The following is a 22,958-nucleotide window of genomic DNA, read 5'->3' as shown; positions in this document are numbered from 1 at the left end:
ATTTTTTTTCAAAATTTTCGGTCTTTTTCCGTGTATAGCGCAAAAAATAAAAACGGCAGAGGTGATCAAATACCATCAAAAGAAAGCTCTATTTGTGGGAAGAAAAGGACGCAAATTTCGTTTGGGTACAGCATTGCATGACCGCGCAATTAGCAGTTAAAGCGACGCAGTGCCGAATTGTAAAAAGTGCTCTGGTCAGGAAGGGGGTAAAACCTTCCGGGGCTGAAGTGGTTAAGAGTGCCCATTTAATACATGATTCGTGTTACAGAAATGGAATACCGTATTTGCCGGCGTATAAGGCGACCCCCTAATTTTCCAGCTAAAACGTTGGTTTTGAGATATACTCGCCGTATAAGACGACCCCCTTCTGACTAGTCTGTCTAGTAGCTTGGGTAACATACTGAAACAGCAATAATAAGTCTGTGCAACTTAATCACCAGCTTTGTGAAGCAATGCTGCGGTGGTAAATACCTCATGTGCCCAGCAAAATCCACTGATGGAGGGTCAGGTGCTTCAGATGGAGGGTCAGGTGCCAGATGAAGGGTCAGGTGCTTCAAACCAAAGCTCCGGTGGTGAATGGTGAGGTGGCCGTGGAAGGAAGAGGAGCCGAGGGGTAGCCGCATTCGGTAACATACTGTATACAGTATTACAGTATACCGCGCTAAGCCAATCACGGCAAGCAATGTATTCTATTAATGAATACAAAGCCTGCTCGGATTGGCTTTGAGATTCAGAGAGGTGCCGGCTGATGAGATTACAACCTCTGCCAATCTGAGCAGGCTCTGTATTCATTAATAGAATACATCGCTCGCTGTGATTGAGGTTGGAACATCATCAGCTCCTGCCTCTCTGACTCTCAAAGCCAATCCGAGCAGGCTTTGTATTCATTAACCTCCCAGGCGGTATGATTATTTCAGATTTTTGATGCTGAAAGCGGTACAATTATTTTGCATGGAAATTTGGCGTTTTATATTGTAGGCCTGTAATTCTTAGGAATAACTCACAAATCTGTCCAAACCAGAGTCTAGTAGACATCCCGGGTATGATAAAGTTTGAAACACGGAATCATAAATTATAATATAATAAATAACTATAAATAATTATACCAAATAATAATATAATAATAATAAAAATGATTCAATAATGTAATCAAATCAAAAACACTGAAATTTGCTCAGTTGCAAAATTGTCGCTGTTACTTTTCAGTATTTGATGACGGATCTCCCCACAAATCACTATCACTCAATTCTGCGAGTGATTCTAATTTATTATCGCTGTTTTCTAGCTGGTCTAAAACCACTTTTGATGTAAAGGGACGGTTTTGGTTGCTATGGACAATCTCCAGTTTCCAGGCAGAAAAAACAGTCTTTATAATATTAAACTACATGCAGGGCACTGGAGAAACCACTAGGGACAAAAGGGATGTGAAATAATTTCATACAGTAATGTAATCTGTAAGATTACAGTATATTGTATGTATTGTGTGTTTTTCACTTTTTGAATTTGGCGCCATGCTCGGTCCCCGTGCGTTGCAAAGCTAGCAGGAAACGGAGCTCGGCTCCGTGATGAATCGAGCGGAGGATGAGCCTCTCACACTGCGGGGAGACATCGCAGGATCCAGGGGACAAGGTAAGTAAGCTCTTCCTGGATCCTGCGATGCGATCCCGAGTCTGGCTCAGGGTTACCGCTTTTGGTTCTGAAATTCCACCCCGAGCCAGACTCAGGAATACCGTCAGGGAGGTTAATAGAATACATCGCTCGCCGTGATTGGCTCAGCGCGGACATTACTGCACATAAAGCGGGCTGACATATTACAGAATGTCATGTACTGTATGTATACATCAACCATTTTACTGATTCAACTTGTTTAGGGAGCTATAATGATTTTTATCTTCTATATGAATGAATAAATTATGTGAATATCTTTAAAATGTTTACTGATATGAATCTTTGAAATAACATATGTTAGCATATGGTGAATTATCTATATTCTTTTCTTCAATTGTAATGAATTTCTATTACCCAAAGAGTACACATGGCCAGGTCTAGGTCCATACAATATAACAGCCTTAGAAGGAGCAGTTTGTTCAGCAGACAAGTTAGGTGTGTCATATTTTTGCTTTAAATTATTGTATTTGATTACTGGCTAAAGATTCTTCACTTCTGCTTTGAAAAGGGAAAATCTATTTACTGTGCATGTTTCTAAAAAGAGAAACAGTGAATGGCATTGGGGAATGTGACAGTAGGTTCAGGTACAGTACATAGTGATTGTTAAGGACAGGTCAATAATGGTCTTCTGTGCAAAGGAAGAGTTCATTAACCATACAAGTATACACTAATAACAGACTCCAGGCTTCATTGCTCATATGCTCCTGATGTTTTCTGTCTGTGTCACTCCACAGATCTGAGTTGCAAAGTCAGCCCTTAACCAGAAATCTCTGCATCTGCAGATGAGAGACTGCACAATTGTTCAGGTGTGTAAGGAGCTGGCTTGGGGTTGCAAGCAAAGGGATTGATTTACTAAAGGCAAATAGACTGTGCACTTTGCAGGTGCAGTTGTATTCTGCAATGGCATTTGATTCAGAGCTAAGAAAATGAGGAGACGCTCTACTGACTTCCATCATCCAATCATGTGCAAGCAAAATGCTGTTTTTTTGCCCTTGCACATGATTGGGTATTCTTTGCAAAGTGAAGCTCATTTACCAAGCTCTGGAGCAAATGCCCTTGCAGCGTGCAACTGCTCTTGTAAAGTGCACCATCTATTTGCTTTTAGTAAATCAACCCCAAAATGTTTTCCTCATGGCTATTTAAACACAATCCACTGTACTGGGTACATAATTGGCATACTTGGCAAACTAGAAAAAGAATTCAAAAACCTGAAAAGCCTTCATAAACAAAACCCCAAACAGGTGCCCACAGATACACTGGATCCCACCCTGACTCTCCCTAAATCTGTCTCTCACGGCCAAGGCCGAAAAGAACATCAGATGGAGCGAAGCAAAATTTTATCACCACAGAGATAAAATAGGTTCCATGCTACCAGCCAAACTTACCCCTTAGGCTAGACAACACTCCCTACCTAAAATACGCATCCCTGATGGGACACACACTTTAAATCCACAACGCATCATGGAAACTTTCCATGCATACTACGAGAAATTATACAGCGGGGGGGGACAAAGACAATGAGACCCATCGGAACTCACTCCTAGATTCGCTCCCAATCCCAAAATTATAATCCCGACACCAAGAAAAACTGGAAGCTCCGATGTCAGCGGAAAAGATAACTCAGGTTATTAAGAACCTCAAACAGGTCTCTGCTCCTGGACCGGACGGCTTTTCCACGCCATATTATAAAACGTTTGCGGAGACCCTAGCTCCACACCTACCAAACTTCTAAATTTTCTAAAACTTCAGGGGCCCCGCTAGAGAGACAGCTTAATGCGGCTTTCATCTCCGTTATAGCCAAACCAAACAAAGACCTGGGGGAGGTGGGGAACTATAAGCCCATTTCTTTAATCAACAACATGAACATCTTGACCATGATCCTAGCAGATCGCATGGCATCCTTCATTGGTCTGTACATTCATAAAGACCAGGTGGGATTCATCCCAGGCCGATAAGGTCCAGACCAAATTAGAAGGGCGATAGACATTATCTCAACACTACAATCCAAATGGGCAAGGAAGGGCAGCCGAGAGGGCCTGCTACTTTTGCTTGACCTACAAAAAACTTTGATTCAGTCTCTTGGCCCTACCTATTCAACATTTTGCACCGCTGGGGTTTTGGTCAGAAATTTATGGGTCTTATGGGGGCCCTCTACTCGCAACCAGAAGCACGAGTCCGACTACAAGGATATTACTCTGAGCCTATTAAAATAGCTAGAGGGGTGAGACAGGGATGCCCCTCTCCCCCCTTATATTCACAGTGGCAATAGAAACCCTGGCGATAGCCATTCGTAACCATCCTGATATTCGGGGGGGCGACTGCGGACAGCAGATGCATAAATGCGCCCTGTTTGCAGACGATCTATTACTATTTGTCACGTCACCAACAATCTCACTCCCAAACATCTGCAAATTACTGGAAGACTTTACTAAGGCCTCGGGGTTGCAGGTCAACTTCTCTAAGTCCCAAATTCTAAATATAACAATCCCTCATCAAACTGCTCAGACCCTTAAAAACTTCCAATTTCAATGGAGTGACTCCATCATTCATTATCTGGGAGTAGAACTCTCCCCAAAAGTTGAACATCTTTATCAGGTTAACTTCTCCCCACTGTATAATAAGCTCGAAGCGGAGCTCAAAGGCTGGGCCCTCCATGAAGTGTCCTGGCTAGGGAGGATAAACGCAATCAAGATAACGCTCCTTCCCAAATTACTATATCTCTTCAGATCCCTCCCGATTCCCCTGAGGACAGATCACCTACGAAAATTCCAAGGCAAACTTTTGAAATTTATCTGGAAAAGCCACCGTCTCACGAAGAGAACTCTATATAGACCAAGAACACAGGGAGGATTGGGGGTTCCTAACTTACTGTGGTACTACCGAGCGGCACGCTTGGCACAACTATCAGTAATCTACACGCGCCTGTAAAAACCTGACTGGGTACATATAGAGCGACAAGCAGTCCCGATTCACACGTTGGACTTTCTTCTATGGTGTCCTCCAAGAGACCACCCACCAATTCTGTCTCCAGTGCTGTCTAACTCGATAGTCCTTTGGGATAGCCTGAAAAACCTTCCCACCCTAACTTAGATAGTTCAACCGTTAGCACATATTTTTCATAACCCCAAATTTACCCCTGGTATGAACCAGGCCTTCCGCTGGAGGTTGGATAAGGGGTTATACCGCATTGGACACTTTCTAACTCCTAAGGGTCCGCTCTTGCTTAATGATTGCAAAAAGACACTGGAAATGCCAGAATCGGAGTGGTATAGATTTCTACAGATTTCTCATTTCTTAAATTCCCTATGGAAGAACAAATCAGAACCCCCAAGATTAACGACATATGAATGATGGTGTGGCCAAGCCACAGAGCAGAGGGGGGGTATTTCGATTATTTACCTGTCACTGACCACAGATAGCACCAAACTAACTTACATGCACGCATGGAATAACGAAATCCAAGTCAGCTGGAGTATCGAAAACTGGAATAAAAACTTGTTCCGCGTCTGTAGAGGCATAAGAAATATCGCTCTTATAGAGGCAAACGTCAAGGTGATTACCAGATGGTACTTAGTCCCAACGAGATTAGCGAAAATGTTTCCCTCCTCCTCGCCTCTCTGCTTCAGAGACTGTGCATCATCAGGATTAATGATCCACATCTGGTGGGAATGCCCAAAACTGAGGGGATTTAGGAACAGAATCTTCTATATGATCCGCAAGATAACATGATACCAAATCCCCAAGAGCCCCTCTATGGCCCTGCTCAATGAGTATTTACCCGACACCAATGGAGCTACCAGAGAATTAATCTTCTTTATCTTTTTGGGTGCTAAATTGACCATGGCAAGTGCATGGAAACAACCAAAGATTATTTTTTTCGGCAGCTAAACGGAAAATTTCCTGGATAATGGCCCAGGAGAAAATGGTGAGCTCCCTGACTGACACGGTAGCTAGGTTCAATCCTACACTTCAGAAGATGTGGAGAGCGAATGGAAGATTAGCTGAATTGCTTCCTTTTTTCCTTTTTCTTCTTCTCTTCTCCCCTTTTTTCCCTTGTAAAAATCTCCTTTGTACTCTCTTGTACTGCACTTCAGTTATTGATCTTACATGCAAGATCAAAGATCAATCTTACAGCAGCATTTCTAATGTAGCCCTATTACCATACAGGTTTTGTTCATTAATTTTCTCTGTTAGTTAGTATTTTCTTTATTATCGAGCAAGGAGATACTCGCCGCTTATTAAAGATAGTCTAGGTTGGTTACCTAACATGCGAGAGTAAAAATGAGACATGTTGACTGAGATGATCTGTATATCTTGATTCTCTTTAAAGCGGAAGTAAACCCATCCAGAAAACCGTTTAATTTACGGCACGTGCCAGAAATGTAACACTCCCATTGGTTGTGCTCTCAACCAAACTGTCAAACCATCCAATGGTTGGTGTCATAACTGATCACATGTGCAGCATCATGGCAGTTGTAGTTTAAACAGAGGCAAAGATGGCAGCTTCCTTGGCTGAAAACCATAGGGGGGTTTACTTACACTTTAATGTCGTATGTGACACGCAGGTAACACCTATAGTTTAACCATGTTAGAGAGTATCACCTCATCGCATTTCTGCAAATTTCTATGTATGGAAAATTTTGCCTGCTCTGTTTGACATAATGCTCAATAAAAACTTATTGAAAAAAAAAAAAAGTGTCCGATCTGTCCGCCGCAATGTCGCAGTCCTGCTAAAAATCGCTGATCACCGCCATTACTAGTAAAAAAAAAATATATATATATATATTAAACACGCCATAAGTCAATCAACTATTTTGTAGACGCTATAAATTTTGCGCAAACCAATCAATATACGCTTATTGCAATTTTTTTTTACCAAAAATATGTAGAATACATATTGGCCTAAACTGATGAAGAAATGTGTTTTGTTTTCATTTACTTTTTGGATATTTATTATAGCAATAAGTAAAACAAATATTGTCTTTTTCAAAATGGTCGCTCCTTTTTTGTTTATAGCGTAAAAATTAAAAACAGCAGAGGGCCTTGAGAGCCCAGAGGGCACAAACGTTCATCCCTGAGCTCATGGGAGAACAGGGCCACAAAGTACATACTACGGAGGACATTGCGGAACATTTCCGCAAATATTATACCTCTTTATATAACCTTCCACAACAATTGTCGGCTAGTGATAAAGTAAGAGAAAGGGAGGCTATACGACAATATATCCAGAAGTCGGGTCTCCCTCGACTGCCTGATGAGGCATTAGCAACTATGGAGGAACCAATATCGGAGGAGGAGGTAGCACTGGCCATCACCCGTATGCAAAAAGGTAAAGCCCCGGGCCCAGACGGATACTCGCTGACATACTATAAGACATTCGGGGGTATCCTGACACCACACTTTCTTGCGGCCTATAATGACACTGGGGAGGGGACGAGTCTACCTCAGGATTCATTACGGGCGTTCATTTCGGTGATTCCAAAGGAGGAGAAAGATCCGTTGCATTGCCAGAATTATAGGCCTATATCCCTCCTTAATGTGGATCTAAAGATCTTTACCAAAGTTCTATCCATGAGATTATCGGATTGGATCCCGTCAATTATCCACTCAGATCAGGTCGGATTTGTGCCCTCCAGAGAGGCGAAAGCAATCAACCTTATTCACGCAGCACGAACGAAGGGAATCCCGATGCTACTCCTCTCTACCGATGCCGAAAAGGCGTTCGATAGGGTGAACTGGCCCTTCTTGATCGAGACCCTATATCACATAGGATTGGGACAGAGGATGATGAACTGGATGTTAGCCATATATTCTAGACCATCGGCTCAGGTGAAAGAAAACGGACTGCTATCCTCCCCTTTTGATATTGCCAACGGGACAAGGCAGGGGTGTCCCTTATCCCCTTTAATATTTATCTTATCATTGGAGCCCTTTCTCCGTACGGTGAGAGACAATCCTAACATATCAGGGATACACCTGAAGGACTCCTTGTCTCCCAAAATAGCGGCCTTCGCGGACGACCTGCTCTTCTTTATATCTAATCCCCTAGTCTCCACACCTAACTTGATGTCAGAGCTCAGGGCATACGGTAAATTATCTAATTTTAAAGTTAACTTCCAAAAATCGGAAGCCCTAAACATATCCATGCCGAGTTCATTGGCTAAACTGCTGCAAGCAGACTTTCCCTTTAAGTGGGCGGATTCCTGTATCAAATACTTGGGCATCCGTCTACCAAAGAAGGTGGAAGACGTATTCACTTTTAATTTTCCCCCCATGCTGAGAGACATTAAAAAAGATCTGCAGAAGTGGCAATCGGGTTTGTTCTCCTGGTTTGGAAGATGTAGCATAGTAAAAATGAATGTTATGCCCCGCATTTTATACTATCTCCAGACTCTACCCGTTAGGATTCCAAAGGCATTTCTAAGAGCAGCAAATAGGGAGTTGACCCTGTTTATTTGGGCTAGAAAGCCCCCACGGCTCACCCAATCAATCCTACGGTTACCAAAAATGCTCGGTGGAATTGCTCTTCCAGATGTGGCTCTCTATCATTCAGCTTGCCATTTGACAAGAATAGTTGACTGGTGTCGCCATGGGACACTAAAACAATGGATTCAAATAGAAAAGTGTTTGACGGGTGTGGAGCTAGAGGGATTGCCGTGGTGTCAGCAGAATTTACCAGTCCGCATAACGGACCATCCTACAGTGGGTGAGACGTGGCGAATGGCCCAAAAAATATTTAGAGAACACTCGATTGTGCCCGCTCCCTCACCACTAACCCCAGTAACGGATAATCCTGCCTTTAGCCCAGGAGTGAACGAACCCAGATTCCAAGCTCTTAAGGGGGGTAACAGGTCTCAGCTCTGTCACTTCATTGGGAATGGGAAATGGATGACCAGGGAGGAACTAATGGATGATCCCCTCCTGGCGAGCCTTTCTTTTTGGCAAAAGGTCCAATTAGCGCATTTTCTTAGAGCACAGCCCTCACCGGCACCTTTCTTGCGAGCACTGACAGCATTCGAACTTATTTGTTCGGAGCAGGAGCCGTTGCGCCATGCCATTTCATTAACTTACCAGCTCCTCATCTCACCCCCCCGAGGGATTTAGACCTCCTTATCTAGCTAAGTGGGAACGAGTCTTGGGAATAAAGCTAAACGAGAGACAGGCAGAGAGAATATTTCTCTTTACCTACAAGACTTCGATCTGTGCGGCCCAACAGGAAGCGGGGTTCAAGGTCCTATCACATTGGTATTACACACCAGACAGAGTGCATCGGATGTTTCCTCAGAGCGCGGATATTTGCTGGAGGTGTGGAGAGGAAGAGGGCTCTCTTCTTCACATATTCTGGTCTTGTAGGCTTCTTGCACCTTTCTGGTCAGAAGTACACCGGATCACACAGAAGTTTACAGATAGGGAGCTGCCCAAAACCCCCGAATTCTTTTTATTACACCATCATGAAATACCAAGCAAGGCATACAGGAAATCAATCCTGCCCTCATTGATTACGGCGGCGAAAAGTTGTATTCCCCTATTCTGGAAAAGGACGGAGCCCCCGGGTATTGCGGTATGGTTGAAAAAGATAGTTGATATTCACAAAATGGAGGACCTCGTGGCCATTGACCAGGGACGTGGAGAACAGTTCTCTAAGAAGTGGTATTATTGGCTCCAATTTTTCTACTCAGAAGAGTATGCAGGGCTGGCGGCCTAGATATTTAGTAAGTTGGAGAAATTGAATGTGGAGACACTGTAGGTGTGGCTGGAGAGGGGTGGTTCTCCCACTTCCCCCTCCCCCCCCCTTTTTTTTTTTGTTTGTTTGTTTCTCTTTCCCTCTCTCGCTCTCTCCTCTCTCCTTCTCATCCCTCTTCCCCTCGCTCTCTATACTTTCCTTGTCTCCTTCTCTTTCCGTTCTTAGTTTATCTTTGTTCGCATACTACAGTATACAGATAAGGGAAAAGGAGGGAGAACACAGAAAATTAAGAAAAGAAAATACAACAAGAGGTAATACATAACAGTAAACCTGGCACAGCAGGCCTCCTTGAATTGTAAACCAGTTAACTAGGGAAAAACTGTATAGGATTATACACGTTATTAGGTTGTATTGCTAGTCAGTAAGGATTAATCAGTAGAACTGTACGTAAAATGTGGAAAATTGATGTACCCGTTCTATTGATGTTTGTATATTGCTGTTTTCCTGCCTCTTTGCAAATAAAGAATTTATAAAAACAGCAGAGGTGATCAAATACCACCAAAAGAAAGCTCTATTTGTGGAGAAAAAAAGGACATACATTTTGTTTGTGTACAATGTCACTTAAACGCGCAATTGTCAGTTAAAGCGACGCAGTGCCGTATCGCAAAAAATGGCCTGGTCATTAAGGGGGTAAATCCTTCCGAGGCTGAAGTGGTTAAGCTGTAGCTGATTGACCTCCTTTTTGAAGATACCTGCATCGTTTCAGGGCCAACACTTTTGGCACAGCCAAAAGCAAAGCTCTGCAGCCTTCTGAGACACATTGCAGGTCCCAGAAAACTGTAGGACCATTCACAAAGTGCAGCACAGTTCATGCATGCACAGTAGGAAACTGGCTGTGAAGCTGCAAGGTTTCACTGCCAGGTTTCCCTTACTTAACCGGTTCAATACCGGGCATTTTCACCCCCTTCCTTCCCAGACCAATTTTTAGTTTTCAGCGCTGTCACACTTTAAACGACAATTGCGCGGTCGTGCGACGTTGTACCCAAACAAAATTGACGTCCTTTTTTTCCCACAAATAGAGCTTTCTTTTGGTGGTATTTGATCACCTCTGCGGTTTTTATTTTTTGCGCTATAAACAAAAGAAGAGCGACAATTTTGAAAAAAACACAATATTTTTTACTTTTTGCTATAATAAATATCCCATTTAAAAAAAAAAAAAAAATGTTTTCCTCAGTTTCGGCCGATACGTATTCTTCTACATATTTTTGGTAAAAAAAATCGCAATAAGCGTATATTGATTGGTTTGTGCAAAAGTTATAGCGTCTATAAAATACGGGATAGATTTATGGCATTTTTAAAAAAAAATTATTTATTTATTTTTTTTACTAGTAATAGCGGCGATCGCAATTTTTTTTCGTGACTGCGACATTATGGCAGACACATCGGACACTTTTGACACATTTTTGGGACCATTCACATTTATATAGCGATCAATGCTGTAAAATTGCATTGATTACTGTGTAAATGTGACAGGCAGTGAAGGGGTTAACCACTAGGGGGCGGGGAGGGGTTAAATGTGTTTCCTAGGGAATGCTTCTAACTGTAGGGGGTGGGGACGCACAAGGGGAGGAGACCGATCAGTGTTCCTCCGTTCTGGGAACACAGATCGCTCTCCTCTGAGCTGAAAGGACGTGGATCTGTGTGTTTACACACACAGATCTACAGTCCGGCCCGGTTAACGGGCAATCGCGGGTGCCTGGCGGACATCGCGCGCGCCCCCTAGGCGGCCGGGAACCCGAGGCCGTCATATGACGTCCACCCAGGATGGGAGATCCCATCTGTGGACGTCATATGTCTATAGGCGGGTAGGGAAGTGGTTAAAGAGGAACTGCAGCCTGCTCACATAATTTGTAATAAAACATCTTTGCTATTCTGAAGCTTCCCTCTAACCACTTTGTATATAATTTTATATACTGTGATTCTGTACTTGCCAAATATGCTGCAGAAATCTCCCTCCACTGAGTTTGGCTGCAACCATTTTAACTGTGGGCAGCTGAAGCTGCTGCCTGTTCACTTCCTGGATTTACACAGACCTACAGAGGCACACCTCCAGCTCTGCAGCTCTCATTGGCCCTCTTATGACTCACCCCCCATCCCTTCCTGGCAAACTCTCACGAGAGTGAGAGAGAGAGAGCTGTACATGATGTCATAAGCCTAGGCTTTTTACCAGACAAGAAACAGAAAGGGGGCTGTATAAGGTATTTACTGGCAGAAAAAAAATGTTTTACTATCCAAAGTTAAAACGACAAGCGCAGAAGATTTAATAGATGGAAAGTTGAAAAAAATGACTGAAGTTCCGCTTTAAGATGCCGGCGCCTGCACCCGAAGCCAATTGAAGAATCGGCTTGGGTGAGGACATCGCTGAATCCCTGAACATTTTTTGGGGGGAGACTGGAGCTCCTCTTTAATACAACAATATTCTGCAATTCACAGCAACCAGATTAATGAGATTTTAGTTGCTTAGTGAACTCATACTCTTAAAAAATCATTTCTGATTAGTTAACTACATGTTCTTTGCAAATTAATCCACTCTACTGGACAACAGTAACCAATTATCTTCAAAACCGTGGCTAACTATGGCCTAATGCCATTAATTTTAAACTGGTTAAAAAAAAGCCCTTTAAGTGCAGATGCAGATGGTTTGCCTTACCTGACAAGGTTTCTTCATTTTAATAGCTATAACTTGGTATCTGTAGCAGCATAGTTCACAGGTCCATGATCCTCTTTCGCTAATCCATTTTAAAAGGCAGAGTTGATGAGTGTACCTTACAGAACCATCACATCGACATGGATTAAGTAATTCACCCTTGAATAAAATAAAAAGTAAATCAATTACAAAATGTCAATGTAAATATTTAGCAAACGCTGACAAAAATAACACACTTGCCTAGTCTCTTTCACATTTTTGAACTTTAAACTGGATGTTATTCAAAGCTGATCCCTAGGAGCACCATCAAATCTATCATAACCAAATGGAGGACCAGTGTGTTCTAATGATAGGCATCACAGCATGTTATGGGTAAGGCACCAATTCCACACCCCCTGGCACCTTCAATGTTCTGCTCATTAGCATATACATGTCTACTATTCTTTTTTGTTGTTGTTGCACCCTCTTACTGTTTAGCAACACATTGCTCTAGAAAAGTTGCAGTAACTTCACCACAAGCAGCACAAGTTACCTGAAGTTATCACTTTCTATATCCTCAACCCAGCAGTGTAATGCCTTCAAGAAAAACAATTCTCTCATCCTCAAACCAGTAGTTCAACACACTGGGGGTTATTTACGAAAGGCAAATCCACTTTGCACTACAAATGCAAACTACAAATGCAAAGTGCACTTGAAATTACACTGAAAGTGCACTTGGAAATGCAGTCGCTGTATATCTGAGGGGTAGATCTGAAATGAGGGGAAGCTCTGCTGATTTTGTCATCCAATCATGTGCAAGCTAAAATGCTGTTTTTTATTTTCCTTGCATGTCCCCCTCGGATCTACAGCGACTGCACTTCCAAGTGCACTTTCAGTGCAATTTCAAGTGCACTTTGCTCTTGTAGTGCAAAGTGGATTTGCCTTTAGTAAATAACCCCCAGTATCTCCCATCAAAATATCACTCCCCTCTATCCCTGATTTTGAAGTGCCGCTGCAATGCTATTGCCCCCCAATATCTAGCTCAAATTTAGTGTCAGAGTGTAAGGGGGAGTGAAAAACATTATAGGAGTGACTATAACTACAGTGCCTTGCAAAAGTATTCACCCCCCTTGGCATTTTTCGTGTTTTGTTGCCTTACAACCTGGAATTAACACGGATTGTTTGAGGATTTGCATCATTTAATTTACAGAACATGCCCACAACTTTGAAGATTTTTTTTTTTTTTTTTTTTATTGTGAAGCAAACAACAAATAGGACAAAATAACAGAAAAAGTCAATGTGCATAACTATTCAACCCCCTAAAGTCAATACTTTGTAGAGCCACCTTTTATGGCTATCACAGTTGCAAGTTGCTTTGGATAAGTCTCTATGAGCTTGCCACATCTTACCACTGGGATTTTTGCCCATTCCTCCTTGCAAAACTGCTCCAGCTCCTTCAAGTTGTATGGTTTGCGCTTGTGAACAGCAATCTTTAAGTTTGACCACAGATTTTCTATTGGATTGAGGTCTGGGCTTTGACTAGGCCATTCCAACATATTTACATGTTTCCCCTTAAACCACTCAAGTGCTGTTTTAGCAGTGTGTTTGGGGTCATTGTCCTGCTGGAAGGTGAACCTCCGTCCTAGCCTTAAATCACATACAGAGTGGTACAGGTGTTGCTCAAGAATATCCCTGTATTTAGCACCATCCATCTTTCCCTCAACTCCAACCAGTTTCCCAGTCCCGACTGCTGAAAAAAATCCCCACAGCCTAATGCTGCCACCACCATATTTCACTGTGGGGATGGTGTTCTTTGGGTGATGTGATGGGTTTGCGCCAGACATAGCGTTTTCTTTGATGGACAAAAAGTTCAATTTTAGTGTAATCAGACCAGAGCACCTTCCTCCATACATTTTGGGAGTCTCCCACATGCCTTTTCATTTTTTGCTGAAAGTAATGGCTTTCTTCTGGCCACTCTGCCATAAAGCCCAACTCTATGGAGCGTACGGCTTATTGTCGTCCTATGTACAGATACTCCAGTGTCAAATTTCATTTGGGTACAGTGTTGTATGACCGCGCAATTGTCATTCAAAGCATGACAGCGCTGAAAGCTGAAAATTGGTCTGGGCAGGAGGGGGGTTTAAGTGCCCAGTAAGCAAGTGGTTTCTATATTCTTTAGAAAGTGAACATTGTGTTAGAAATGTTATTTCTTGTTTCAGCGGCGGGAGTGGAGTCTTGGCATACACTGTGTGACAGGTGATTGGAGGAAAGGCCCACACCCCCTCTCCACATAGGCAGAGGAAGAAAGAAATATGCAGAGCTGTGCTGTGAATATATCAGCTCTCTGCTAATCTATTTATAGCAACCTCCCCAACACAAATTTTCAGCTGAAGAGCTTGTTAGAAGTTATCATGCTGATAACAGAGGAAGGAAACAGCAGAAAGACACAGAACTTGGGGCTTTGGAGAGAGATAAGTAAACAATGCAGATATATGTGCCCAGCTCAAGTTTCATGAATCGGTTTACATCCCCTTTTAAGGGGTTGTAAACTGTCATGGTTTTTCACCTTAATGCATTCTATGCATTAAGGTGAAAAACCTTCTGTAGTGCTGCAGCCCCCCAGCCCCCCACTACTTACCTGAACGCTGTCTTTCTCTGGCTGGGGACGAGCACACCAGCTCTAGCTGTTGTCTCATGTCCTGATTGGATGGATTGACAGCAGCGCAGCCATTGGCTCCTGCTGCTGTCAATCAAATCCAATGACGCGGGCAATGGGGGGTGGGGCCGAGTCCTGCTTTCTGTGTGAATACACGCAAAAGCAGGACTCGGGAGTGCACCAAGTAGGGCACATCTCCAATGTGGACACCCGATGCGGGGAGGAGCTACCAGCGCCGCTGGGAGACCCCAGAAGAGGTAGATCAGAGCCACAAAACGAACTGCACAGTGGAGGTAAGTATGACATTTTGTTAAAAAAAAACAAAACAAGGGTTTACAACCCCTTTAAGATGAATTGCAAGGCATAGAACATCTCTAAAAGCATAACACACCCCAAGAACAATGCATGAAAAACTCGGAGGAGTAAATGTTTCCTTAAAAGAGAAGTATGGGTTTTTGCTTTTTTTGGCTATTCATACTTACCTAGGTGGATGCAGCATCAGACAGATGCTGCAGGTGTCCCCCGGCGTCTCTGCACGCAGAACCAAGCCACCAAACGCCACCGATGGCTCGGTTCTCACTCCTCCCCGAGCGGAGAGATGCTGACTGTCAATCAGCATCGCTCCTGCTCTGCTCCTCCACGCTCATTGGAGCACTGAGCAGTGGAGGGGCGGGGAGCGCCCGTCTCAGCGGCTTGCTGAGACTGTCATCAGTCAAGGCAGCTGACAGATCCAGACATCGAAATTCGCAATGACGCGGTGTCTCGACTGACAGCAGTGACGTCAGCGGAGAGCGAACTTCAGACCGCTCTCTGCTGAAAGCGGGTCACAGGAGTGCAAAACTAATTGTACTCCTGTGACCCAGAGGAGAAGCCCAGCCTAAAAAGCTCAGGCTGGACTTCTCCTTTAATGTTTAGATATTAAAAAATATTTTAGGAAAGACCCCTGCTCTTAGGACTCATAAAAATGTTGCTGTTAAAGTGTTACTAAACCCACAACAGTAAGATCAGTCTGTATATGCAGTAAAGCATGCTTTTTATACTCACTGGGTTAATCCTCTGCATTGTGTAAAAATGCTAGGGCCAATCAGCACTGTCCAGATAGAGGGTCAGGGGTCCTGCAGCCTCATAGGTCAGAGTAGAATGAGAACTCCTACAAGCTTTAACCAGACACAGATAGAAGTCACAAGACTGCTCTAACTTCTGGTGAGAAAAGGTATTTAGCAGTTTATATTTACTAAAACTATTGCATTTCCATGTTCTGTGTACTGTGGGAGACCAGGTATAATGAATGCAGGGTTTAGTAACACTTCAACTTATGCACATGGGTAGGGGTGAATGAGTTTGTGTTAAACATTATATTATGTACATATGCATTTTATAAATTAATATTAGGATCCTTCTAATTGTATGAACTAAAAAAATATACTCCTATCTCTAGGAGCATGTTGTTCCCTAGAACAGTGGTTCTATAACCCTGTCCTCAAGTACCTCCAACAGGCCATGGTTTGGGAATTCCTCTTAGATAAAATAGCTGTCCATAATACCAAGCCATTGACTCTGATTTAAAACACCTGTGCAAGATAAAGGAAAACCTGCAAACATGGCCTGTTGGGGGTACTTGAAGACAGGGTTGAGAACCACTGCCCTAGAGTAACAAGAGGCTGGGATAGTTTATTGAAAGTATTGGTTTAAGTAGAACTAAAGCAAATCTTTTTTCCCATTTTGGAAAGGGAGGGTTATAACCCGTCTCATCGGAGAGATTTTTCTTTACTTCCTTTCCCATAGCCAAAACAGTAAGCGAGAATAATCCCACCAAAGTGAGGGGATTCCTGGCTGTCACCAGAACTAGTGTCCCTATTAGTAGATGTCCCATCTATTCCTGTTCTGGTTACAACCCAAAATTTGGGATGGTCTTTCACTTTCGCTCCCAGTGATAATGGTAAACAGGATAAATATGTATAGGCAAATCTCCCTAATGGAGGCACAGAAAGGAATAAAAACCTGACAGGCGATCTAATCCCTCTACATTATTATACTTTAATTAGTATAAAACAGAGCTGCACGATTCTGGCTAAAATGAGAATTGCGATTTTTTTGCTTAGAAGATAGATCATGATTCTCTCACTATTCTCGCGGTGTAACATCATCTTTCACATTAAAACAAAAAAAATAGGGCTAACTTTACTGTTTCGGTTTTTTTTTTAATTCATTAAAGTGTATTTTTTCCCAAAAAGACTGCATTTGAAAGACCGCTGGGCATATACAGTGTGACATAAAATATTGCAGCAATTGCCATTTTATTCCCTAGGGTCTCTGCTAGAATATATATATATATATATATATATATATATATATATATATATATATATATATATAATGTTTGGGGGTTCCAAGTAATTTTCTAGCAAAAAATAATGATTTTAACTTAAGAAGGAAGTGTCAGAAAAAGATTTAGACTTTAAGTGGTTAAACTTCCTGCATTTACACCTTGTAGAAAACTTGGCAGACTGCCCATTATTTATTTACACAGAAGTTCTATCCCTTTGATCCAAGAAGGAAGCTTAGTTACAATGTTTCAAGTTATAAACTTAGCAGAATGCCCGGATGCTTTCTTTTGACAGCTGAGTGAGTAGATAATCTCTGCACTTGTTTATATGAAAGAATCGGCAAACTCAGCAGGAGAGATCTCAGAGGGGGTGAATCGAGATCACGATTTTTTAACGATTAATTGTGCAGCTCTAGTATAAAATTACCAAAATATCTCTTGTTGGTTCTCATGTGTGTTTCCATTTAAATCCCTTACCTGTTTTGTCTCCAGGGACTCCCCACCTACAGCGCTGCCCTTGTAAATGACAGCCTAACCATTGTTTGGCCAAACAGTGACTACAGATCTGCTCACCTTTCATGTTTCCAATTTGTCTTCAAAAATCGTCTTTCCTACAGCTTCTTTGTTTCTTTTCCAGTTGCATGCAGCTATGCTTGACCAGTCTGTCCCTGCCGTAATTGCATTCTTTTGTTTTACTGTCCTAATTCTATTTTTATCTAATTGCAGGCAGCATTCCTAATGCCTGATATCCTATAATTACGTGAAACACAGTTTCAATAGAAAATGACAATTTAACAAAGCTAGCTATATATATCTACTCCGATCCATGCCATCCGAACACATAGCTGGATGGATGCCACAAGTCAATATCTTGCCATTTTTGCATTTTACTCACTAGTAGTCCCCTTTTTTAACAAGTCAATGGAGCGAAAGCTATTTACAACCGCTAATTAAAACAGATAGCACAAATACTAGCTAAATGTTATATAGAAATGTATTTTCTAGCTCTTGGATACCCCAGGGAAATTATAAGCACAGCTTGAGCACTTACTCTAAAACCCTTAAATGGCTAGTAGGATACATTTGTTGAGCGTTTGCTCTTTAGCATGAACAGGAAGAGTGAAATGAAGGTCTGGAGTAGAGGTACACATAAAGATAATAACGTTTCCCCAACAGAATTATACAGCAAATGTTTGAAGTATGTATTCCAATAATGACATCTGTCTGTTGGACAAACGCTAATAACCTGCAGAACAGCAGTGTACATCAATCAATATACAGTATGTGAAGAGTGAATGTGTCACTTGTATCATCTGATTCATTTTAAAAGTGTCATTAAAACAGTAACTGTCAATGAATTTGGAATTTTTTTGAATATTAGTAATATTATTCATGCAAATGTACATATGTTACATGTAATTTTTATATAATATAAGAAATATACACTATATCTTGAGCATTCACAATACAGGGTCACAAACCCGGCAACTTATAGGATTCTTTTATGCTGTGCAGTGTTATGGCTGTGCTAATCCAAATTAGTACTTATGGCTGTTAAAGTGGTTGTAAACCCTTACAACACACGTTTTGCTATAGATAAGCCTATAATAAGGCTTACCTATAGCTAACCCTGGATATCTCATAAACCTGCACGGTTTAGGAGACATCCTCTGTATTTGCCTGTGCCAACGTCATCGGCCCCTGCGCACTGAAGCAAACTGACGCAATGGCACGTATGCGCCGTTGCTTCAGTTAGACTGTGCCTTTACCTGCGGCTCCCACGCACATGCTCAGGAGTGACATCATTGCGCAGGGGCGTAACTAGAAATAGCAGGGCACCATAGCAAAATGTTGTATGGGGAACCCCTGCAAACAGCCCCCCCCCCACAGCTGCCCTAGTGTCAATGCAGCGTGACCTGTCCCACATATAGCGTGACCTATGCACAATGCAGCGTGACCTGTGCCCAATGCAGCATGACCTGTGCACAATGCAGCATGACCTGTGCCCAGTGCAGCGTGACCTGTGACCCATACAGCGTGACCTGTGCCCAATACAGCATTACCTGTGCCCCATACAGCATGACCTGTGCCCAATGCAGCCTGACCTGTGCCCAATGTAGCGTGACCTGTGCCCCATACAGCGTGACCTGTGCCCCATACAGCGTGACCTGTTCCCAATGCAGCGTGACCTGTGCCCCATACAGCGTGACCTGTGCCCAATGCAGTGTGACCTGTGCCCCATACAGCGTGACCTGTGCCCCATACAACGTGACCTGTGCCCAATGCAGCGTGACCTGTGCCCAATGCAGCGTGACCTGTGCCCAATGCAGTGTGACCTGTGCCCCATACAGCATGACCTGTGCCCCATACAACGTGACCTGTGCCCAATGCAGCGTGACCTGTGCCCCATACAGCGTGACCTGTGCCCCATACAGCGTGACCTGTGCCCAATGCAGCGTGACCTGTGCCCAATACAACGTTGTCTATGCCCAATACAGCCTGGTCTGCCTGTGTCCCATACAGCCTCACCTGTGCAGAGGAAGAGGCAAGCCACCCGGATCAGCAGAGAGCGGGATTGCCCGCTGTAATAGCTTTCATTTGAATTTCCTGTCTTCCCGGGGCTCATCGTCACATAGCCCCACCTCTTGGCCTGATGCCTTTGATGATGTCACACGTCCCGCATTGGATTGGCGTTCTGTCTATCAAAGGCGCCGGGCCAAGAGGTGGAGCTATGTGACGTGAGCCCCGGAAACACTGGAAGTTCTAATGAAAGCTATTACATCGGGCAATTCAGCTCTCTGCTGATACGGACAGCTCGCCTCTTCCTCTCCTCTCTCTTCCCCTGGCTGGGAGACTGTGTCGGCGGTGCTTTCATCCTCACCGGGCCCCTCTCGGTTGCGGGCCCCATATCGCCCGCATGGGTCGCTATGGTGGTAGTTCCGCCCCTATCACCGCGGCTCCGGCCAATCACAGCGCCAGAGTCTGCAATACCCGGAAGTAACTCTGGGAGCAATGTGGCCGGCTGGAGCTGTGAACGAGGACAGCTGCGGAGGCTTCGATCTCAGGTAAGTAATACATAATGAGCAAGTATGCATTATGCCTTTGTCTTGCAGGGGTTTTTTTTTTTTGGGGGGGGGGGGTTATTGGGTTTACAACCACCTTAAGGGCACCTAGTGCAAATACATTGGAGGGGGGTTACTAAAACTGATGCACACAGAAATTGCTGTCTGTTCTAACTTCAGCTTGTTCAATTACAACAGTCCCTGATTTGGAGGGACTGTCCCTCATTCAGAACAAAGTCCCCCTGCCTCTCTTTCTTCCTCATTTGTCCCTCATTTTGGTCTGATCTGTATAGTTGTATATAAAATGCAATACTTATCTATCAAAAAGTGTTTTAAAGTGTTAAACCTTTCACCCAACTTCTAAATTGCTGCATTAGTAAATTCCACAAGTCAGTATAAAGGTATAATAGTGGTAAAAAAGCAGTGTTTAAGCAATAATTTTTTTGTAGTAAAAAGTGTACTAAAGCGCTGATATGAACAAGTAAATAAATAAATAAGTGACAAATACTAGAAGATGACCAAATAATATAGCTGCAATTATTGTGTATGTGAACTGATATCACACAAAAAGTGTTGTATATATTCAAAATGTATAAAGCGCTAACATTAACCTCCCAATATAGCACGGTGTGATCTCTTAATGTTTAATCAGTGAATCATGTGCAAAATAATCAAAATAGAGCCTATTATAAATAACTCCTCCCGGGAGGAGCCAGTGACAAGCAGTGCTGTGTGTACACTGTTGGTGTGTGAGGAGATCCCAGCTGTTAGCTGTATGCAACTGACCTTACCATATGCGATTTATTCTGCTGAAAAGTGTGAGTGAATTTTTTACCCTTATTATATAGGGATTACATATCACACTGTCTGCGCAATGGTCTTTCTTTCTTTGTTGTTTCATACTGCTGAAGTTCTTTGAAAGCCAGAAGCCAGCCCATGCTAATGAGCAGCTGAATATATGAGCAAGTCATCTATCACTGGGGATTACTCATTGAAACCTGTCTATATTCATCAAATCACCAAAGACGTTATATTTTTTCACATCAGTATGCTGTCCAATTAAGATACCTGTGCACTGTGGTTCATCACATTAATATATCTTATCTTTATTTTTCTCTTTTTAATTGTGTTCAATAATTTATTATCACATTGATATTTAGTTATAGGATTTTGTTATGGTGAAGGATGTTATGTTATTTATAATAGGCTCTATTTTGATTATTTTGCACATGATTCACTGATTAATCATTAAGAGATCACACGTGTTATATTGGGAGATTAATATTAGCGCATTTTTTTTGTACAATTCCCCTTTAAGGGGGTGTGGCAGGGGGTGTGTCCTATGCCTACATACTTTTGCTAATAGGTGTCCCTCATGCCCATCTCAAAAAGTTGGGAGGTGTGCAATTAAGCTTTGACAATAAAAGCTGGAAGTTGATTGGTTTCAATGCAGAGCTACACCAGATTGTGCGTGCTCCAGTTTTAGTAAATCTCCCAAATTATGTAACTGACATATGCAGAAAGTTTGGAGTTTAAAGTAAAGGCTAAACTTTTTTGGGGTTTTGAATAGCGTGCAGAGAAATTGTTACTTTTTATTGCTGTCTGTACCCCCGTTAAGGAGATTCATCCTCTCTATTTGTCCTGTTTACCATTATCATTGAGCTGTTCCCAGAAAAGTAATAGATGGGAAATCTTCCAATAGTGTGCCCATGGGAAATCTTCTAATGGGGACACTAGTTCTGGTGAGCTGGGGGTCCCCAAGGAATTCCCTTGATTTGCAGGTGTTTCCTCTGCTTCCTGTTTGGCTATGGAACAGGAAGTGAAAGGGAAATCTCAGCTATGGGATACAGATGGCAAAAAAAAAATCTGACAGGGGTTATAACCTTCCTTTGCTCTATCCAAAATAAAAATGACACACCCCCTCATTCCTCCTCCTCCATTGAGAAAAGTTATTCCATTGATTACACGACCTGGACCACATGCTATGAATTGGAGAGTCTAATTAGTCAACAGATTCTCTTTCCCTCATTCAAAAATCATGTTACATGCAGTGAAATCAACGAAAGAACTCTTCTCAATGGATTAGGAATAGAAGGAATTAGAGGGTGTGTCCCCATTGGATCATCTGTACTGCTGTTCTGCCTGAAGACCCAATGCTGTTAAAGCGGGGGTCCACCTATCTATCGTTTTTTTTTTTTTTTGAGTTCATTCACAAACTTTTCTTCTCAGCATTACATACTCACATATTGTGTGTAATATGTCCGCCTGTGTCAGATTTCATAGGAAAGAATAACTTATATTATTCACTGCAGGCGGTTTCCATCTTCATTGTGGGCATTTGAAGCCCACAAGCATTTATTTCCTGGATGTGGTGAATGCTGTGCTCCCAGCATTCACCGCTCGTTCCCGCACATGCTCAGTGGCATCCTGGGAAGCCTGAGACTAGCTCCCAGGAGTCTGGGAGAGGCTAGAAACACGCCTACTCCCACGGGAGGAGAACCAGGAAGTGCAAAGAAGAATATAAAAATAAAAGGTAATTACGGCGATTTAAATTTTTTTAAACAGCATGTCAGCATCTAGGCAAGGAAGAGAATACATACAGATATTGTTCAAAATTTGGGTGGAACCATTGCAGAGCCAGATGTTCAGAGACAGGAAGAAGACAGGCAGTGAAGATTTCTCCAGGATCCAGCTGCCTGCACAAGGTGTGGCATACATCCTTACAGGTAAGTGATATGACTAAAACTGTATTTTGGATTTTTTCAACTTAAACTTCAGCTATAAGGGAAGAAAAGCTTTATTGCCCTAATTATAGTGGCACATAAAATGTATCTCTCTTTTTAGGCCGCAGTCTAAAGTTTTAAATTAAGAGTTTT

General features: G+C 42.7%; 1 protein-coding gene across 2 annotated transcripts in view; it reads right to left on the bottom strand.

The window, feature by feature from the left end:
• MARCHF11 (membrane associated ring-CH-type finger 11) overlaps positions 1 to 22,958 on the bottom strand; it is a 205,822-nt gene that overhangs the window by 41,110 nt on the left and 141,754 nt on the right. For both annotated transcript variants that reach the window (XM_073632699.1, XM_073632698.1), the window contains exon 2: positions 12,063 to 12,218. In XM_073632699.1, coding sequence (XP_073488800.1) covers positions 12,063 to 12,218 — 156 coding nt within the window. The remainder of the gene's footprint in view (positions 1 to 12,062; positions 12,219 to 22,958) is intronic.

This window comes from Aquarana catesbeiana, linkage group LG05 (assembly GCF_042186555.1).
Source record: "Aquarana catesbeiana isolate 2022-GZ linkage group LG05, ASM4218655v1, whole genome shotgun sequence".
Lineage (NCBI taxonomy): Eukaryota > Metazoa > Chordata > Amphibia > Anura > Ranidae > Aquarana > Aquarana catesbeiana.
This window is presented reverse-complemented; position numbering and strand designations above follow the sequence as displayed.